Source organism: Rhineura floridana, chromosome 3 (genome assembly GCF_030035675.1).
Source record: "Rhineura floridana isolate rRhiFlo1 chromosome 3, rRhiFlo1.hap2, whole genome shotgun sequence".
NCBI classification, from domain to species: domain Eukaryota; kingdom Metazoa; phylum Chordata; class Lepidosauria; order Squamata; family Rhineuridae; genus Rhineura; species Rhineura floridana.
This window is the reverse complement of record NC_084482.1, coordinates 10,098,995-10,121,087: the sequence shown is the minus strand read 5'-3', so window position 1 is coordinate 10,121,087 and position 22,093 is coordinate 10,098,995. Positions and strand designations below refer to the sequence as shown.

Genomic DNA, 22,093 nt, shown 5'->3' with positions numbered 1-22,093 from the left:
GACAATGGTCAAAGGTGATGGGAGTTGGAGTCCAGCAACGTCTGGAGGGTCACAGCTTCCTCATCCCCAACATACTCTGGAACTATAAAGTGGCCTGAGGGCTGCCTTTAAACTTGGCCACTCTTTTTAGAAATACACACCAGCTGTTCCAAGCTGCTAGAAAACCTGGCTGCTTGCACTAGGCATGGAATTTTCTGAGCATCTTGATGTTGCTCTTATCCACAAGGATTTTTTCAAATTCCAGCCTCACTCTTTGATCTCATTTAGAAGTGAGCTATTTTTTCCTGGTTCTGCTAAAAATACAAACAGTTTTGGCATATTATATGCATCATTATATGCATTATTATGCATATAATATTATATGCCTGTTATACCCATATACACTCCAGGTTTCCTGAAGTAACCAGTATGTAAACAGATATGTACAACGCCGCATATAACTGAGTATAAAAACCTATGTATTAATATACTATAATTCTTTAGAAATATAGTGCTGTGTGTGGGTGTAATTTGGGGAAGGGGCATTTCAGTTTAGTAGTAGTCAGTGAGTTCTGGTTTGAGCCACAGTTGTCTTAGGTTTCTCTAGTCGCGACAAATCTGCATGAGAAAAGCAAGGGCACCTTCAACAGGCACTAGGCACACCCAACCCTGATTGGCTGAGCTATTGACTGTAAAGCTGCTAGCCAGCTTCCTCTTCCTGTTGCATCCCTTCTTAAGGCATGGAGCCAGAATTACATGCGCTCTCTCTCTCTCTCTCTCTCTCTCTCTCTCTCTCTCTCTCTCTCTCACACACACACACACACACACACACACACACACACACACACACACACACACACACACACACACACACACACACACACACAACTCCTATACTAAGAGTGGAGAGCTCAATTGTGAGAGGGGGGAATACAAAGAGTTGAATGGAATTTCTTTCTCTTCATATCAGCCAAGATCATATTCACAAAGGACTTGATACAACAGTGGCTTCCCTGTTTAGAAAATTCACAAAGATATATATGGCATACTGTGCTAGACGTTTGTAGCACTAAAGACCCAGCTTGGGAAGACAATGAGAAGAAACCAAGCCTTGTGCAATTGGCCTACTTTTATTTTCTTTTGGAATAGATTTAAAATGCATAAAAAGGCAACACAGGAATTCCTGGTTATTTTTTATTAAAATGTATGTGGACTTTTAAAGGTTTGTTTGCACTTCCCTGCAATACTAATTTTCTGAACCAGGACTGATATTCCAAGAAATAAGAGCATGAGAGATGCATAATGTTGAGGGCTCCTCTGCTGCAATTTACTTGATAATGTGTCCTAAAGGCACGGAAAAATGGAGGGGGGGGAGAGAATAGGTTAGCTGCTTGTCAACATTCTTTATGGGCAGTAGTGGGGATGAGGGGGAGAAATTCAATTCCATTCACATTTAAAGCTGAATCTATGAAATCACACTTTCTGAAACAATCTGAGAATCAAAACACAACCATCCTTCAAAATTTGCACTTATCTGAATTTTGCAATGCAGTTCTCCAACCAGTGGAAATTGTGCATGAACATGAATATGTCAGTGAAAATAACATACAAAATGCATTATATTGGGAGAAATTGCTTGCAAAAAGGTGTACATTAGTTAATACTGCCTCCAAAAATATGTTTAGTAGGGGAAATTCACACTAAAATGCTGAAGAATATTCATGAGGTTTTAAAAAAAAAAAATGCGAATTTTTGCAGAAATGTGGAGACCTAAATTTCAGATTGGAAAAATGAGGAATGGAGAGAATGAAAATTGACAGATCCTTCCATCCGTAGGCAGGAGGTTGGGGCTGATGCACACATGGTTACATCACAAACAAAAACTAATATTCTTGGTAACACTGGTATGTACAATGGCATTAAGTTTGTTGTTCCATTCACTGTTCGATTGATCTACACGTGCATGTTGGTAGGGTGTGTGTGGTGGGCAGATAGAAATGAATGAAAGAAACTGACAGCTGTGGAAAATTACTTACAATAAGAAAAGCCTGGCTGTGAACTTTTCTTTGGTACATGATACTGAACAGTAGAACTGAAGAGAACAATAAATTAGGGCCTGTTTAGGCCAGGCTCATCCTAGAGGTACAATACAGCTCTTTAAAGCACACTCAACACCCCCCCCCAAAGAATCCTGGAAAGTATAGTGTGGTGGGAATTGTAGCTCTGTGACGGGTAACCTTCTAATAAGTTTTTAAAAAATGGTAGTGGAAATGGAAAAAAGTGGAAATGGTAAATCTGGATTAATTTTTTTTGGGCGGGGGGAGAGACAAGAAAATATAGGATGGCACTGTGATGAAAATGATGTTGCGTGGACATTGTGAAAAACTTCCCATGCACGAGCAGTCCCCAGTTCACAGAAAGCTGCCTGGTGGAATCGCCGAAATTGTTCATCCTGTCTCACATCTTCCCAAGCTTTTTCTTTATAGAATGACCCATAGCAAATTCTGTGGGAAAGTTGGTGTACCTTCCTTAAGCATATGACGAATTTCAAGAGAAACCAAAAGATTTCTGATATAATTTATGATGGAAGACTTTGGATATGTCTCTTACAGCACATTTCCTTACTACCGAAAGAATGGTGCATGTATGACTCTTACTTTCACCACCTAATAAGGGGCTTCTACAAAAGAGTTTCTTCTACTTTGTCTTGATTACATCATACTTTTCCCAGCTACTCATTCTGAAAAGCAGGAAAGCTGATGTCACTCACCAATAATTGAGTCCTTGTTCTGTGACAGCTTTCTTAAGACACTCCATGTCATCTCTGACATCATTATCTAGCAATTCTGTAAAGAAGGATAACGAAGACAAGTTAACCAAGAACAAACCCACGACCAGAAATAGTTGCTAACTGAAGCCTCAAAGGCACAAGAATGACATCCTCAGTGACAGAGACCATAGACAGGAGGAGAGTGCATGCCTGGGATGTAGCCTCTTGTACAAAGTCTCACCACCCATTATTCTCTCCGCTTTTACCTCTGGCCCTCTCCATCCACTGCTGGCAGCATGTGAACCTAGATGGTTGCTTAAGAAGGAATGTGGCTCTCAGGCTGAAAAAGGTTCTTTGTTCTTCTTTTAGATCTATTGAAACCTAGTATTTGGTACAGCATAGTGGCCAATGACAAGAATGTCATCTGATACATTAAAGTAAGAGAAAATATTGTGTCCACAGAATGCTCACCAGGTAAGCCTGTTGAAGCACGGAGCAGAGGCAAAGTTGTCACTCCAAGGTGCCTCCCTGTGTGAGTATCTGTGTGTGCCAAGCAAAGGTGGATGTGACTAATTCCTCCCACAGTGAATGCATTCCACAGGCCAGGAGCAAGCCATCCAAACATGCACACCCATGCCCCTGTCCCTACATGCGGCAAAGGCAGAAAGGAGAAGGTCACTCACTATCACAGGAAATGTTGCATTTGTTCTGTGTTGGATGCCTCCCATTATCACACCATTCATGGCCGCTAAAGTGGAATAGTCCATAGAATGGAACACCATTTTCTACCTTGTAGTATTCAGTGTTGTAATAAGCTGGGAACCCAGCCATACAGACATCTGATAGGAAAGCAGAGTATAAAAATCAGGAATACAGGATGCCTTTTTCTTTGCTAAAATCAGTTCCAAAACAGATAAACAGGAAAGCAATTTTTTACTTCAACTTTCAGTCTCCATTTCAGTTTAAACACTTTCAAAATACTGACAACCATTCTCAGTTTTGACATTCTTTCAAAATGCAGTCTTTTCCTGTTCTCTTTCTTAAAATAGCATGGAGTGCACATATAAACATTTCTAACAGCTTCTAATACTTTCCTAAAGCATTGTGAATTTTTCAGTGCGTACTTGAACCTTTTATCTGATGAAGTGGACTGTAGTTCATGAAATGTATAGCATCATGAATTGGTTGGCTTTTAAGGTGCCATAAGACACTTTTGCTGTTTCTTAATCTGGCTCAGTTTGTGGGAGATCAGTCCTCATTTTCCAAATTTGCCATATTATTTGTAGAGGTTCATTCATGCCAGTAAGGATCATAATGTTGGTAAAAACAACTCCACAACATGGTTTACAAAAAACATATACATTGATATACACACCATCCAGAAATGAGAAACTAAATTTTTTTTAAAAAATCCCACTACAATTTCATGTAAATTTAACCTAATGGTGGGACAGGATATTGTGCACCCAACAAACAGAACTCACATTGTTTTACATCATTACCATGAAAACCATCCAGTCCAAGATGTCTCAATTTGTATAACAATTCACAGTCAGTAAACTTTCTAGCATCATTTGCTACATTGAGCAGGCAGAATAAGAGAAGGTGAAGTGCCTTCATGGTTACATGACTCTGGAGAGCATGTCCAAAGGCTCAGCTTTTTATAGCCCAAGACTTTATGCTGTAGGCTGCCCAATCCCTCTGCAAGTGCTTGCTTGTGTCATCAGAGAGGGCTTGGAGATTGGCTGGTTACTGAGGGTTGCATCCAATGTTAGCCTCACTCAGAGTAGACCTGTTGAAATCATGTCTAATTTCAATGGGTCTACTTTGAGTATGGATGGAAGGATCTGCCTAAAATGCACATATTAGTGAAAATAATTCTCTTAAGGGAAACTGGCTTGCAAAAATGTGTAAATTAGGCAAAAATACATAAATATATGTATATTGGGAGACATCTGCACTAAAAAGCTGATGAATTCTCATTAGGATTTTTTACAAATATCACAAACTGATGTGGAAATGTGGAGAACTGAACTTAAGCCTGGAAAAATGAGAAATGGAGAGAAATCAGATTTGGCCATCTGTAGAATACACACACACATCTCAAGAGCAGGCAAGCCTTTGAGACTAACAGGAACAAAATATGGATTTTTAAACATAAAAGCACGTAGGTTAAGAAGACTGCGGTAACTTCTCATGTTTTGAGATACGGAGCCTGTAGCTTGGCAAGACTCATCTTAAGTGGACTATCTGAAGGGAGGTGTTCGGGTCATGGTGTTCCTCCAGTAAATAATTCTGGGCCATTTCGTTCTTGCTTTCTCCGCACAGTAATCTCTATTTAAAAAAAGCAAGCTGCTGCTATGATGCTCCCTTATCAACACACCTTCACTAGTTCTCACAGCGTGTGCAGTGGGATGAAGCACAGGCTGTCCTCCTCAGAGAGGACTTTTCTTTTTTTTATCCTAGTCTGGAAATCAGGGTCAGTTAAACTGAAGCATTTCATCAAAGCGGTGTCCCAGTGGCCTCTTATCCACATTATTTGTAGGCAGAGACTAGTGGGGAGACCATTCCACCAAATTTCTCCAGCAGCAGGAGAAATTCCCCAATCTTTTTCTGGTAGGATCCACCATCAGCATTGGCAGTAGCATTTCTTCTTCTTCTGTCCCAGGCAGCTTGGCCAAAAAGTCTGGGTTGATGGGAGTTGTGGTACACACCATCCGGAGGGCTGCAGGTTTCCCAGCCCTGCTTTAGGGTGTATACTGACTAGGGATGCGAAGTTCTGCCAGTTTCGGTTCTCTCATCTTCACAGTTTTCCAATCTTACATTCAGTTCTCCACAAATTCTGCAGCAATTTGTGATTTTTTTTAAAAAAAAGTCTTCATGAAAGTTCTCCTGCATTTTAGTGAGAATTTCTCCTAATAAACACACTTTCTGTATGCAGTTTTGACACATTTTTGTAAGCAATTTCTCCTACTCTAATGCATTTGTGTACGTTATTTTCACAAATATATTCCTTGCTGTGCACACTTTCCCCAGATATGGGCATTTTTGCAAACATTGCTTAGTTGGAGAACTGCATCACAACATTTGGGTAAGTGCGAATGTTGAAGGATGGCTGTGTTTTGGTTCTCATGTCATTTCAGAAGGTACAGATTGGATACATTGGCTTTAAATGCAAACTGAATTTCTCAGCCATCCTTCATACTGACATACTTGCTGATACTGGCAGATGCAAGTCTTACAGTTCTGCAGTGTACTGCGCTTCCTCCGACTTTCTTCTTCAAAGCAATCTCCACATAGGATGCTGAATTTTCTCTCCCTCTCTTGTTATTCCTTCTTCCATGCTTCTGGTCAGCAGTCTGTCTTTAAAAAAGAAAAGAAAAAGTGTTTTCAATCACTTGAAAGGTTTACCTGATCAAAAATTTGTCCAAAGTCCCCTATTTTAACAAAAAGTTTCCATTTTTCTAAGAACTTGAAAGCTGCGCTGAGTAAGGAGCATCAGATTCCTGATTGTCACAAGGGCCAACCAGTCAGCAGCATTTTCCCTCTCAGACTAATGGTGGGAACAAGCTTATATGCCTGCCCATAATGGGACGAGTGTTCAATATGTACATCTGTACATACAAGTCCCACCATGGAGTTGTGGCATTGCTAGGCTTCTCTTCAGGCTATTTTGTGATAATGTTTAGAAGACAATTAAGAGCAAACAAATCTGATTATGTTAACATGAACCACTTTGATTACCAAGTGTTAAAAGAGGATCTGTGCAGATTGTAAGTGCATCATCTCATATACAGAACTATTATTGCAGGCAAGTAACAGACTGGGCACATTAGCTACTCTTCCCCCCCCCCGCCCAATGTTCCATACCCTAGCTCCCTCCCCAGCCCTGGGTCTAAAACTGGCATATTGGAGGGCTAGTTTTATCTCCCTTTGTTCTTCCCTCTCTGCCAATCAGCTGACTGCTAATGTTTAGAGGATGTAACAACTGCTATGCACCATGTGCAGTCTGGCTGATGCACATAGCTACATGTACAAAGGTTTGGATTAGGGTGCTTCTGTTCTACAATACCAGGGGTGAGTCCCACAAAGTCATTGCATCAGAGGAACACCTTCTGCTCACACAATACAACTTCCCTTTCTTCTACACTCCCCTGTGTACCCCCATGTACCCTCCTAGCTTCCTCAAATCTACTCCAGAGGGTTGGGGGAACAACCAGAATAGATGGGGAGGCAAGGGGGACACACAGGAGAACAGAGAAGGGACTGGGGGTGTATTCCAGGGTCTCAGGGGGTCTTAAACTCCTTACTTTTTTGGGAGCAGGGTCCCAATAGGATCCCTATGTCTCCAGGATCCTATGAGCCAATCAGAGTAAAAGGAGATGAATCATCCACTGAAAAGATTCTTCTCAGTAGCTAACAGTCTCCCCTTTCATGCTTATTGGTTCCTAGGGGCATCTGTTAATATGGGAGAAGGCATTCAAAAGGACCTCATTCTCAACCTAGCAGCAAAAAAAGGGGGGGGAAGGGTCATGGCTGTGAATAATATAAGTAGACCCTGCACTTCTGAATTTGCCACTACACTGGGGACACTCTGCTATTTAAGTAAAGTAGCCAAAGTAAACAATACCAAGGTAGATGGTTAAATACAGTAGTTTGACCTGGTATGAGAGCCTCTGTTCTTCATTCTTGGATAGGTAAACATTTGAGAAAGAGGATATTATTTAGTCTGGATTAGAGATGCGGAGAAATTTGATTTAGTTTGCATTTCAAGAGGAATCTATCAAATTCATACTGTTGGAAACAATATGAGAACCAAAAGCCATGCTTCAAAATTCACACTTATCCAAATTTGATGATGCAGTTTTGCAAACAAACCATGTTTACAAAAATGCATATTTTAGGAGAAAATGTGTGTAAAATAATTAGTGAAAATAACAAACAAAAATGCATTTTATTGGAAGAAAATGCTTGCAAAAATGTGTATGTTAGCCAAAACTGCATACAAAAATGTGTTAATTGGGGGAAATTTGCACGAAAATGCTGAAGAATTTTCATGAGGATTTTTTAAAAAAAATCACAAATTGCTACAGAAATGTCGTGAAGTGAATTTAATGGAACTGGAGAAAACCCAAATGGATAGATCCTTCCACCGCTAGTTGTGATTCACCTGCCATAGAGTTTGCTGTTCTCTTATCAAAGGGCTCCTCCAGTGATCAAGGTGTATTTTTAGAGCCCTTTGGATTTGGAGTGCTTGCTAGTGCATAGTAGGTTAATTCGTGCAGCATGCCCATGGGAGCCACTGAAGCCACGAGGGAGCCTTCTAGGTTACCTCAGACATGGTAAAGCTGAGTAACCTTATTTCCATGGTTCATATATAATTAGGCTTTGGGGAGAAAGGGCATGAGCTACTTGGTGAAGGAGAATGTGTCATGTGAGAACCCAGGAGAACTTGGACCCAGGCAAGAGATGTATGGGCTAAGGGCATGTTGGGCTCCAGCTTCGGTGTCCAGAGGTTCAAAGAGCAGCATGGGGCTGTCTGAAAGCCCTTTTGCAAACAGCCCCTTGAGGGGAAATCAATTTCCACTGAAACCACTTCCCTCTCCTGGGGCAAGGCGCTCTCCCACTGCCTCTCAGCTGGCCTGGCGCCAGTGGAAGTATAAACAAGGAGCTCACTATAAACTCCTGATTTTCCTTTGAGGGAATGTCAGTACCCGCCCCACACCTGATGTCACAAATGTGGGGCAGGTGGGCATGGTGTGGGGAAACCAGGCTTATCTGCCAAATTGGGGCCCCTGGCAGGCCATGTTTGGCCCATAGACTGAATGTCCCTCAACCCTAGTGCATCCATGGGTGGGATTCCACTGTCAACACAGACTGAACACAAGTTTCAGTTCCTGTAATGGAGGGCAAGCGAGGGAACTAGCGGAGGGTAAGTGAGGAAGTGGGCGTGGGCCAAAAGAAATCCCCAGCCAGGCAGGGTGGGAGTTGCAATGGAAGCAACATGCCATCCACAGCCCCCTCACTTACCCGGGATGGGATGCGTTGGGGGGTGGAGAAAAAAGCCTGCTTTGGTTTATGCCACCTTTCAGTTACGATGCTGCAGTTGGTTCCTAGTTCCCAGTTCCTTATATGCTGTAAAGTTCAAAACACTAAAAAAGAAGAAAAGTTGAAAGCTACAGCATCTTCAAGCAAAATTGAACATGTGTCTGGACCCCAAAATATATGTTGGGGTTCCCTGTATGTTATATCACTGTGATCGGAGGACTCTCCCCGTCAAAAACAACAATACATTTATGCAGTCAAAATCATCAGGCTTCTGATATTATCATAAATACATAATGATGTCATAACATCATAAAAAATAACTAACTGGGGGTGCCCATCCCAAAATCTGCTCTGGGCCAGGACAAATCATATACCCCAGGAAAGGGGAACATTTGCTCTCCGAGATGCCATTGTGTTCCAGCTGGCCCAGAGCTTCTGCTGGGCACAGGGCACCCAAGGGAGCATCTATGCAACATCAAAATAGACAAAAACAACCAGAAGATAATAAGTGTGGGTGAACAGCCCAAAAACTGCTCTGGGCCAGGACTGCACAGGCTTCTCATAGCGGACACCCTCCCCTTCTCTGGGGTATATGATTTGTCCTGGCCCAGAGCAGATTTTGGGGTTTGGGATCCCCAGTTAGTTATTTTTCCCTGTATGTTTTTGTCTGCTTTGGTTTTGCATAGATGCCCTCATCCGTGCCCTGCACCCAACAGGAGCTCTGGGCCAGGCGGGACACAGTGGCATCTCGTAGATGACACCCTCCCCTTTCCTGTGGTGTATGATTTGGCCTGGCCCAGAGCAGACTTTGGGGTGGGCACCCCCAGTTCCTTATGTTTTCCTGCACATTTTTCTCCGCTTTGTTTTTTCATAGATGCACTCCTCTGTGCCCGGTGCCCAGCAGAAGCTCTGGGCCAGGTTGGACGCACTGGCATCTCCAAGAGGACACCCTCCCCTTTCCTGGGGTGTATGATTTGTCCTGGGCCAGAGCAGATTTTGGGGTCCAGAGACATATTTGAAGAGGTTAAGGATGAAAGAATGACAGGAAAATGTCTTAGCCACTGTGAAGAGTCTTCAACCATGCTTTCCCTTTCTTGCTGATTGGATCTCATTGTAGTGCAAGGCGGCCAGTCAGCCACTGAGAAAACTCTACTCAGTGGAAAACACACTCCGCTTTCATGATGATTGCCTTCCAGGGATGTCTGTTGTTCTGATTGTCATGTGAGAGAATAACGAAGATAACCTGAAAATGTAGAGGGATAAGCCCCCTTCCCAGCCTTAGTTGTCGTGGGCCATCCCTACAGTATATTAAAGTATCGTATTGTTGCAACAATGCCGAAAGACAACAGTAATAATGTGATTTCTTTTGGTTTTCCCAGATCTGCCAGAGACCACACCCACTATCAGCAAATTGGTCCGGAACATATGACGTATACTCCTCTCCACCTTTGCACCCTACCACAAAAACCATGCATGAAAACAGTCTCATATTACTGCTAGGTGACAAGAAAGGTGGAGGGCAGCAGCTGAAGGAACATGGGTGAAGAGGCTATAGTCAAAGAAAGGGTGTAAGAATGATAGGAAAATGTCTTAGCCACTGGGAAGAGTCTTCTAGCATGCTTCCCCTTTCTTGCTGATTGTACCTCGGTGTACTGCAAGGAGGCCAGGCAGCCTCTGAGAAGACTCTTCTGAGTAGTAAACACACTCTCCTTTCCTGTATACCTGTCACGGTTTACATCTCTCCCTCTGATACAAGGAAAATGCAAAGCACTTCTGTGCCAATAATTCCTCTACTTATGTTTGCTTGAATTCCAGCTATTTCGCTCAATTGACTGTATGTGTCTTTCCTCTCCTGCATAATAAACTTCCTAGATATACACACAGCTGGTCTTTCAACTTTTTTTGGCATAATGAGGGGGCCTGGTATTGGAGGTGACTCATTGTCATGTGATGTCATGGTAAACAGTTCTGCATGTTAACGTTTTTATTCTGTGCATCCTCCTGCTACACTCGACTGCCCAGTCGAGGCTCCAGCATACTGCCAGCCCTGTGCAACCACGAAGACAAGAGGCCCAGCCTGTGGAGTCTGTTGGGGAGAGGATGAAGTCCAGGATCACAACTCCCTTGGCGGCGGCTCTGCAGTGCCATGTCAGTGGCCCTTGGCCTTTATAAGTTATCCCAGCACGGGGCAACAGCATCTGGCCTGGGCCACATGCTCATGGTAAACTTGCTATTGGATTACTGCAATGCGCTCTACGTAGGGCTGCCTCTGAAGACAGTTCGGAAGCTACAGCTCATGCAAAACGCGGCTGCCAGATTGATAACAAGGACCAAGTGGTCCGAACACATAACACCTGTTCTGGCCCGCTTGCACTGGCTTCCAATTTGCTTCCGGGCCAGATTCAAAGTGCTGGTTTTGACCTATAAAGCCTTATACGGCGCGGAGACCACAATACCTGTGGGAACGCCTCTCCCAATATGAACATGCCTGTACACTGCGTTCCACATCGAAGGCCCTCCTCTGAGCTCTGTCCCACAGAGAGGCTTGGAGGGTGGTAACAAGAACTAGGGCCTTCTCTGTGGTGGCCCCCGAACTGTGGAACAGTGTGCCCGATGAGGTGCGCCTGGCGCCAACGCTGTTGTCTTTTCGGTGCCAGGTTAAAACCTTCCTCTTTTCTAGGGCTTTTAATTTAACTTAATTTAGTTTTAAAGTGTGTTGTAATTGTTTTTAGATCTTTCATTCTCTGTACTCTGCTGTATGTTTTATTGGATTTTATTGTATATACTTGTATTGCTTTGTTGTTCACCGCCCAGAGAGCTATGCTAGTGGGGCGGTATAAAAATTTAATAAATAATAAATAAAATAAATAATGTTGAGAAAAAAAGGCCAACAAATTCCTAGCAGCAAGAAGTGGGAGCTCGCCTGCCTGGCAGGATGAAAAGTGCCTGCAACCTCTGCTTGGCCTGGCTGCTAACTCTCACAGCTCCTTCTGCCCCAGACCCTTTTCTGAGGGTGGCAGGATGGGACCTCCTCTAACTCTCACAAAAGGCCCAAAGTGTACAACAGGGACTGCCCTGCGCAGGCAAAAGAGCCACCATATACAGCTCTTAGCAGAGATGGTTTTTGAAAGTAGCTTCGTTGCCCAGAATAAGTTTCACAGTCCAGGGAGCCTACAAGTGTCTTTGCTTATAGTCATATATAACTTCCCCCCTCAATTTGCTCCTAAGGGTGCCCAAGTGGAGAGGTTTGTTTGTTTATTTATTTATTGTCATATTTTATCTATTTATTTACTATTTGATTTATATCCCACCCTTCCCCCCAGCAGAAGCCCAGGGTGACCAAAAAAAGCACCAACAACACTTTATAACATTATACAGACTTTCAAATACATTAAAACAAAACATCTTTAAAAACATTTTTAAAAAAGTTTTGAAATGGAAATGGACTGCCTTCAAGTCAATTCTGATTTATGGCAACCTTGTGAATAGGGTTTTCATGGTAAGTGTTACTCAGAGGTAGTTTACCATTGCCTTCCTCTAAAAAAAGCTTTAAAAACATCTTTTAAAAAAAGGTTTAAGGACAATTTACAAAACGGGAAGGTTTAACAATATATTAAAAAGCAATTCCAATGCAGAAGTAGAGTGGGATAAGGTCTCAACTTAAAAGGCTTGTTGAAAGAGGAAGCTGCCTTGGCTGTTGCCCCTTGTTATTCCATCCACCCCATATCAGCAGGCTGCATAAAAAGGCAACACCTGGTGCCTCCTCTTCATGCGAATGCATCTCTGAACACCAGACCGCTCCGGAAGGCTGCAAGCTGCGTGTGAAAAAAGTACACAGATGGTATAATTCCTTTTTTGGGCATGTACAGTGATGCTGGCAAGACAATCCACATGAAAGGGGAATGTGTTAGCTACTGAAAAGAGTCTTCTCAGTGGCTATCTTACCACCTTTCACTCTGATTGGCTTCAATCAGCAGGAAAGGACAAGAAACCATGTCAGAGGTTCATCTCAATGCCTAACACTCTCATGCAGATTGCCTTGTAGAACTATGGAGACACACAGACCCTGCTCCAAAAAAAGTAAGCAGTCTAATACCCCCTGACACCCTGGGCAACTACACCCCTGGCTGGGTCCTCTGGGGCCTAGACCCTTGGCCGCCCAGGAGCACTCTCTCAGTGGGAGAGGGGTAAAGCACCTGGGCGGTCAACCAAGATAACCCCCTTTCCAGAAAAGAAGCCTCTTGGTCTGTGGCTGAGGAAAGCTGGCGGCCAGGGAAAGGGCACATTTCTCCAAAATAGCAACAGTGACAAAACCCCGCTGAAGGTTCCAAAGCAGAGCCTGCTGTGTGCGGCTAACTGGCGCCAGCATGTCTGGCAACAGGGAACTGGGTGGCCACAGCCCATCTCCCCCGATCCCTGGCACCTGGTTTTCCAGAAAGCTTCCTTTCTGATTTTTCACACAAAATAATGTTTTGTTGCATTGATGTTTACATGTTGTCATTGCAGATAACCAGTATTTTCCAATGTACTGTCAATGTACAGCCAAACTTTTGCATGGCTGAAATACAGACACTAGCACTCTTACTTTCCTTATAATGCCCCAAAGTTGCTGTTATATCCTTATTGGGGGTGGGGGCTATGAAGGCCATTTCCTTTTTTGTCTGGTGGTATATCTGTTAACTACCAAAGGAGTAATTTAACTATGTCCATCTCTTTTTTTCCAGTGTTTCTGCTACTGTCTTTACTGCAATAATTGATGTAGCGCATTTTTGTTAAGCATTAAGACTAAAGCAATGTTGGAAAGAATGCCCACTTTATTTCTTACATTCAGATTAAGACATTGTCTTCAAACAACCAATAAACATGTGCAGAAATCAATCCCATGTTTTGCTGCACCTATTGCAAATAAATGCAATTCAAAAACATCATTCCAGAAAGTGACTTGTGCCAATACAGTCACAACCAGAATTCGTTGTTTTGCTAAGTAATGCATCATGTAAACTTTAAACACAGCGAAACAGTACAAGAACCCTTCATTAATAACATCAACCTCCACAGGAAAAAACGTTTTAATACACGCACACACAAAAAAACAAGGTTGGCCATAGGTTGCAATCGTCTTTGTGGATATATCTCACCAACTACACAAAATGCAAGGTATAGTATTTTATGTCTTCTCATTTGGTCTAACATGAAATGCATCCTTGGGTATTGCCTACATAGCTGTAGAATGAGCACAAGAGAAAGAGACGCATTCACTGAAGCATAGAACATGTTATATCAACAGGTGTACACAAACTAGGGTTGCCAGGTCCATGGCCTGAGACTGATCCTGTATCTTTAGGAGAAGAGAAAGTCTGGGAAGTACATGTCTTCTTGCAGCATTGCACTGAGAAAAACCGCAATGTTAAATTCTCACCAAACCATGCACAGCTTGGCTGACTTTCTCTTCTGCTAAAGATACATGGTCAGTAGCAGGCCATGGACCTGGCAACCGTAACACAAACTGAGAAGATGTCAGAGTCCACACATGCCACAGTTATGAAGAATCTCCTCTGCTGAATCCAACTGATGGAAAGCAAATGTTTCAGTCAAGGAGAGCCAAATTAATATTCTACAAACCATATCTGAGCTTCAGACAGTGCAGAAACAAACAAACAAACCACATGATGTGCCTATAAAGGGGAACATCAAGCATTGCACCTGAGCATGGCATGTTCACCTAATTTGTCCTTTGCTTTCACAGCACAGAACATCCTCTGTTTCTTGAAGTGGCTTTCAACGTTTCTCTGTCCCCCTCCTTTCCTGTCTCTTTACTCGTCTTGTCTGCAGTTCACATTGGGCAGGAGAGCCTTTCCTTGTAGATGTGTTCTCCCCCCCCCCACGGAGAACGTGGCTGGATGGCTAGAACTTCTAGCCGGGGGCGCCCATGAGGCTGTAGCAGATGCATAGGTGAGGCACAGCGAGATGGATGACTACTCCCCTGCTCTTTAGTTAGACTAGAGACAAGATAGAAAAGGGACCACACTCTTGCAGCTGCTGACATGATAGGAAATCCACAATTGGAAGTTCAGGGCAGGGGGGGAGAAACCTGGGAGAAGGCATTCCCTGTGGCAGCCTCTATGCTGTGAAATTCCCTCTCCACAGCACATTAATTATAGAACTTTTGTCATATGCTGAAGATATACCTCTGTACCCTGGCCTTTAACACCTGATATATTTACTTTAGGATCCACCCTGTTCTTCTGATTGTAAATTGTTTTAACTTATTTTCAGACTGTATTTTTACATTGTTGTAGCCTGCCTTTGGATTTCATGGTGAAGGCTGGGTAAGAAATCTTAATAATAGTAGAAGTAATAATAATAATAATCAATGGAGTAAAAGTGCCCAATTCTCACAGACCTGTTGCAATGTATTGTAAAGCACTTCATACACTCAAAAGTGCTACTGAAAAATACAGCAATAATAAAAATGAAATATATATAGCAATAATAAAATGCAAGGCCCCATAAAGTCAAAACACAGCTTGCATATAAAAACAGTGCCCTTTATTTGACCATTTTCTATCTTTAAAGTACATTCTGCCCCCTGTGAAATTTTAACAGGCACTGAATGAAGTAATTGTGTTACATCTAAAATTGTACAGTTCCACTGGAGTCCTAGAAATTTTCTGCCAACCAGCCATTCGTATATGAGAGTCTTGTTGGATGGATCAAGCTATCCGCCCCTCAGTGGCCTGGACATGCACTTAACAATAGCCTCATGCACACTCACTGACTGATCAGGATTTGTAGCATGGCAAGTTAGAGCAGGATAAAAGAAACAGAAACTGGGAAAGAATATCTGGGTGGCATAGGGGAAGTCACACTTGACGGAAAAGACCAGTAACATTTTCTTCCTGCACAATATAGTCAACATTGGAGACTTGCCATACCTGCAATGCTCAGGGATAGACTAGATATGATGGCAGCAGGTCCCAGTGTTTAAAAATGGAACTTCCCCAATCATATAGAAAGATGGTTTCAAAAATAAAAGAGGTGAGATGTACAGACCCAACCCTCTCCTCCACACACATATGTGTCTGGTTTCCCACAATCCCTCTGTCCATGTGCTTTTCTCTTGGTCATGATAACTTCTAGTATCAGAGTTTGGTTGAAGAGAGAAGCTTCTGGTGAGGAGTTAATGCCCCTTTCTTCCTAAATGGGGGCAGCTATTCTCAGATTTTAATATGATCTTAAATACTGTAACAGCTACTGCAAGGATATCCTTGTAATATAAATATGAGCCGTAAGTGGTACTCTCTGCAAGAAGGGTATGGCATCACTGCAAGTTACCTTAAGGGCTAAGGAGGGGTGCAAACAATAATCTTAATTTCTTTACCATTACCTGCGCTATCTCTTTCCTTAATAATACCTGGAACCTGCACTGCCACGCCATTAAGATTAAGCAGGAATGAAGAAGCCACAAAGTATTTTCCTATTTTGTCTTCCTTTTGCTCTGGCTGCTCTGGCTAGGTGCAGCTCCAGTAACATGAGAATAGGGTGTCTCACACACATGCTTCAACTATCTGCTAATGTAGTGAGGGGGATTTGTTGCAATTTTCCTCAGGTTACCACAGGTGTAAGGGAACAGAAATCTTATGTTAATGGATAGAACATAAGACGAGCCCTTCTGAATTAGGCCAAAGGCCCATCTAACCCAGCATCCTGTTCCCAAGGCAGCCAACCAGATGCCCACGGGAAGCACAAAAGCAGGATCCGAGCCCAACAGCCCTCTCCCCTCTTGTGATTCCCACTAATTGGAATACAGAGGAACACTGCATCCCAAAGGTGGAGGCAAAGCATAGCCATCATGGCTAGTAACTGTTGAAAGCCTTATCCTCCATCAAGTTGTCCTTTAAAGCCATCCAAGTTGGTGGCCATCACTACATCTTGTGTGCATTGTGTGAAGAAATACTTTATTTGTTCTTCGTTGTAGCTCCACTGAATGCCATGTCAGACCACCAGGCTCCTGCAAACACTTCCCACTTTAGTACACAGAACATGGGCTGTTTGTCCCTTTTTTTTTTTTTTGGCTTGCCCCAATCAGAATTAGCTGAATTCATGGTGACATGGAGTCTCCATGTTCAGTAGCAGCATGCCACCAAATGCCAGTGCTGTTGCTTTCATACCCTGTTTGTGGGATCTCCCAGAGGCATCTGATGAGTACAGGAACACTCAGTGGCGTAGCTGGGGTGGTGGTGGAGGTATTTTGTATTGAGTGGGGCGGCAAACTCAGGGACCGCCCCGGGCGGCAAAAGCTCTAGCTACGCCACTGGCTAGAAGTAATACAAATAAAGAAAGACTTGTAAAAAAACAATTTTTTTAAACTTAAGTAAAAATGAGGAAACAATTAACCAACTCTAAAGTGATGGTAGACAATGCACCCAATAATCATTTTGAAAAGGAATGCAACAGTTATACTTTAAACACGGTTCATTTCCAAATAAAAACAACCACAAACAACACAACAACACTTTGTCAGCACATGCAGGTATCCCTTCTTGCCATACATTTTTTTTATGTGCAACTATTGAGATGTGGCAACATTGCAAGCCATGCAACATAATTTCTCCCGTGGTCTAGCATGGAGGGAAAAAAAACTTGGGCCGATATGGTTGTTGCTTTGGAAGACATCTTGCACTGCTTGAAAAGTGTGGGGTGCATGCAAGTGGCTGGAGTAAGGTGGTGCTTAACTCAGAGACTATGCCATTCATTGTGTCTAGGGACATGGTTCTCTCCCACATGTGGTGTTAGGCACACCCAGAGACCTCAGTTGAACTGGTAAGAACATTCCCTCTGTGGTTCTCAGATCTCTTGTTCTGTCTAGGAACCGCCTGAGTGCCCAATGCTCCAACTCCTCCTCCTTTTTAGTCTGCTCGATCATAAATACATAGATGTCATCAGTGGTGTGCCTGCAAATGTTTAACAACCGGCTCTCTGGGGAAAAAAAGGATGCATATATCAACATACATAAGTAGGGCATTTCCAGAAGGGTGTCAGTGTCAGTTTGTAGCAGCAGAACTCTTGTGGCACCTTAAAGACAAACAGATTAATGATGGCATAAGCCAAAGGTAGCCAAATTGGTGCCTTCCTGTTGTTATTGTAATTTAGTTTGACTCTTATTAGCCCAATCCAGTATGGCCAATGATCAGGGATGATAGTTGTAGCCCAGCAACATCTGGAGGGCAAAACAATGGCTACCCCGATGTAATTGGCTTATGGCTATGTGCCTTCTCTGTAAAGCAGCAGTGAGAAAAAGGTGGCCCTAAAGATACCTGACTCCAGCTCTCATAAGCTTTAGCCAGCATGGCCAATGGCCAGGAATGATGATTATGAATTTTCTGGATTCCCTAAGGAAAACATGCAGTTTGCTCAGAAACACACACAGCTTCTTGAAGTTTTCCAATGTAACATTGCCCTCTGTATTATCTGTAATCTCCCTAGCGTGCACAATCTCTAATGTCCTTGCAGTGGTATTCCCCAAATGTTTATAGAGATGGCAATTCCTTTGTCCATCTTTAAGAGGGAAAAATATTGTAAAAGCTATTAAAAACCAGGGAAATCTCAGACCCAGCCACTTTCCCACGCTCGGCACTAGGAAGAGAAAATAAATTGATATGATTAATTGCCTTCGCTACTGTTTCCTTGATTTGGATACAATATATCTGCTGACTGTGAAACAATTAACACAGGAATGTGAAATTGACCACCAACACCACCACCAGCAGCAACAGCTCTGCAGAGAGCAAAGCAAAGAAGCAGCCAAAGAGAAAATGAAGGGATACGATCATTTGTCTTTGCAACTGTTGTCTTGTTCTGGCTGCAATGCTCTCCGGGTCCTTCCAACCTGTCACTATTTTGCAGGTAGGATTCAAACAATCACAAGCCAGCAAATGCCGGTTGCACAGTTCACTTGGATTCAGACCTCTTGTGCAACTTCCAAGAAGAATAAAATGAAAACAAAGCCCATACTTTTCACAGTAAGAAAAGTTGATAGGAAGTAACATTGAGGAAAACAATTACTTCACATGGCATCGTATAACCTCCCCACAAACAAATCAGAGTGAATGATCCATCATCAGCCAGCGTGGTATAACCTTCTTGCAGACTAGGAGCAAACAAATCATGATGAACGCTTCATAAAGAGGACACTGGAAGCAACCCCTCACAGCTCTGGCAGAGCTGAGCTCAGTGGTAGGGCCTCTAGGTCCCTGGTTCAATCCTTGACACCGCTCGGTAGGGCTGGGAATGTCCCCTACCTGAACCCCTGAAGAACCTAGAGGGATTTATGGTCTGACTCAGTACAGTCTAAGGCAGCTTCCTAATGTGCTCCTGGGGATGAAACGCGGAGACAGAAGCTGAATGCAGATGAGACACGTTAGGAGACATGGCCAGAGTCAGAGGTAAACAATCAAGGAAACCCTCAGGACTAGAAGCTTCAAGGAGACAAAGAGTGTGTGCGTGTGAGTGAGGTGGTGCTTGAAGGTGGTTCTGGAAGAGCCCTAGCAGGGCCTATCAGCTACTCACCAGCAGTTACAGCAAGGGCGGTGATGGTGCTTGCTGTGTTGGCTACAGCACGGGGGACTCTCACGGTGCACAGGAATTGCTGAGTGAAGGCAGAGTCTAAGGCTGACAGAGCCACCGGCATCACTTGAGGTAGGCAGCACCACTGAACTCGCCTGGAGCAGAAGCATCAGAACATAAGTCCAGCCTGCTGGATCAGGCCAGTGTCCAGCATCCTGTCCTCACAGTGGCCAACCCCGGTGCCTAAACCCCTCATCTTTGGGGCTCCACAGAAACTCTGGGTGTGCTATGGCACCAGTTTATCACAGTAAAATTTCACTATGAAGTTGGGTCTTCCTGCAATTAAAGTATCTATATATCTATAGGAAGGTTGTTAAACTGCAAGGGTGTTGGCTTTTTTTGCCCCAATCATTGAACCCACTAAGACGTGTTACAAGAAATCAAGCTCCCCCCCTCAACTGTCATCTACAACCGCTATGAGGTGGAGGGAGAGATGAGACTGCAGCCCCCCCCATTTGGTTCTGCTGTCAGCCCAGCAGTTTGGGGCTCCTCTGCGCCTTGAAATCTTTCCATTCCAGCTGGTAACTACACAAGAAAGAGTGTCTGAGTTTTCCTTTTCCTCTTCCCTTCAAATCACTTTTCCTTTTGTGTTATGTCATTTTGGTTGTAAGCCTAAGGGCAGGCATTGCCTTATCACTGATCTTTGTAAGTCCCTCTGGGAGCCTTATTCAGCTGAAGAGTGGGATACAAATGTTTTAGATAATTAATCAATCCTTGTAGCGAAAGGAGGCCTTGCTGGTCAGAACAGATGTCTACAGCATCACCAGTCTCCTGCTCCCAACTATGGCTATGTGTGCTTATTAGTGCACCACCTTTGGAGAAAAGAGAGGTGCAACCAAGCAATTCAAAAGTTATTTGTGAAGAAAATATGTAGATCATTTTTTAAAAAAATCATATTCACATTTGGGTCCCTGCAAAGAGTTTGGTTGGCGCACAGGGACTTGCCCTCTTTTATTTTCACAATAAGCCTCTGAGGGCAGGGCAGGATGATAAATAATGACCAGAAAAAGATTGTGTTTTGTTTTATTTTAAGAATTTTAAAACTGCTTCATATGAAAAGACCACTCAGTGATTTTTATGGTTCAAAGGGGATTTGAATTCAGGTCTCCCCACGTATAGCTTAAAGCAGGTTCCCCCTCCCTAAAAGAGTTTGTAATGCAGTGCTTATCCTACATTGGCCAAAATGCTCATTTGCATTACAAATGACTTGCCTTCTGAGAGAACTCAAAGGAAATTTCAGTTACATTTTTAAAACCTTAAGAATATTATGTAGCTTCTCATTTTTCCAACATTCCTGTACATTACCTCTTTCAGTATTAAATAACAACAGTGAAGGACTATTCTCAACATGTCTTGAGAGTTGGAGGCATGGCAGGATTTCTCTGTTGTATTTATTTGTTGATACAAATAAATAAATAAATAAGCCCCGGAAGCATCAAAAGCGTCCATCTTTTTTAAAGCTGGATGCAAAACTGTGACATATTGTTTAATCAGAAAATTAATGGAGGCTCCACAGGCAGAATTGCCTTTTTTGTTTTTTGCAGACACAAGATCTTGGCACAGAAATGCCCTTAGTGAGTTTTCTGACTCGCTTGTGACAGATTTTCCTTAAAAAAGACACACACCCCACCTCACTCTCAGTGATCTTGCTTGGGGGGAGGTCTTCATTGCTGAGTGGGGCTTGCTTTATGTGGGGCAGGGGACTCGGGGGGGCAGGGCACCCCGGCTTCCTAGGCTGGGGGTGGACTTAAGGAGGCAATCCCATGCTCACAAACAGCCATGCTTCTTAGTAGACATGCAGAGGATTTGACAGTGCTACACTGCCCTTCCCCCAACAAATATACTTGTAAGCGATCCCTACAAAGACTATGCGATTTACTTCGGACTGAACACAATTAAAAGAAGCCAGGCTGCCAACGTGTTTAGGATCCAGAGGGGTCCTAAACATGTTTACTCAGAAGTCCCATCGAATTTATTCCCCAATTGGAATGCTTACAAATGCAGGTTTGGGGTCGCATAGATGACACTGAATGCACATTCCCCTGACTCTCCACCCCCAACCCGCACCCCGCACCTTTTTGAGGACAGGGAGTGTGTTTATTCTTCAGTTTGTAGAGCAGCCCAGAACCATCATGTTGAAACTGACAAAGTCCTGTAAATATCCTTTAACCGCAGTTACAAAATGGAATGAAATCAATGAAAAGGGAGGGGGCAGGGGTGGGAATTATTTCAGTCCGCTGTAGAGTCTTCTGTGGATCTTCCTCACCGTCCCTCCCCCCTAGGTCACCTCAGACATGGTAAAGCTGAGTAACCTTATTTCCATGGTTCATATATAATTAGGCTTTGGGGAGAAAGGGCATGAGCTACTTGGTGAAGAGAATGTGTCATGTGAGAACCCAGGAGAACTTGGACCCAGGCAAGAGATGTATGGGCTAAGGACATGTTGGGCTCCAGCTTCGGTGTTGGGAGGTTCGAAGAGCAGCGTGGGGCTGTCTGAAAGCCCTTTTGCAAACAGCCCCTTGAGGGGAAATCAATTTCCACTGAAACCACTTCCCTCTCCTGGGGCAAGGCGCTCTCCCACTGTCTCCCAGCTGGCCTGGCCCCAGCAGAAGAACAACCAGGAGCTCAGTTTAAACTGCTGATCAGTACCTGCCCCACACCTGATGTCAC

General features: G+C 43.4%; 1 protein-coding gene across 14 annotated transcripts in view; it reads right to left on the bottom strand.

The window, feature by feature from the left end:
* Positions 1-12,508: 12,508 nt before the first annotated feature.
* The window catches only part of LOC133379316 (lysozyme C-3-like), a 37,973-nt gene continuing 28,388 nt past the window's right edge, over positions 12,509-22,093 (bottom strand). For 13 of the 14 annotated variants that reach the window (XM_061614344.1, XM_061614343.1, XM_061614346.1 and 10 more), the window contains 2 exons: positions 19,367-19,518; positions 17,255-17,776 (listed from right to left, as the gene is read on the bottom strand). In XM_061614344.1, the coding sequence (XP_061470328.1) occupies positions 17,559-17,776; positions 19,367-19,518 (370 nt within the window). In that variant the 3' untranslated portion in view covers positions 17,255-17,558. Of the gene's footprint in view, positions 12,613-17,254; positions 17,777-19,366; positions 19,519-22,093 lie in introns of those variants that run through there. The other variant, XM_061614345.1, reaches the window with a different exon arrangement.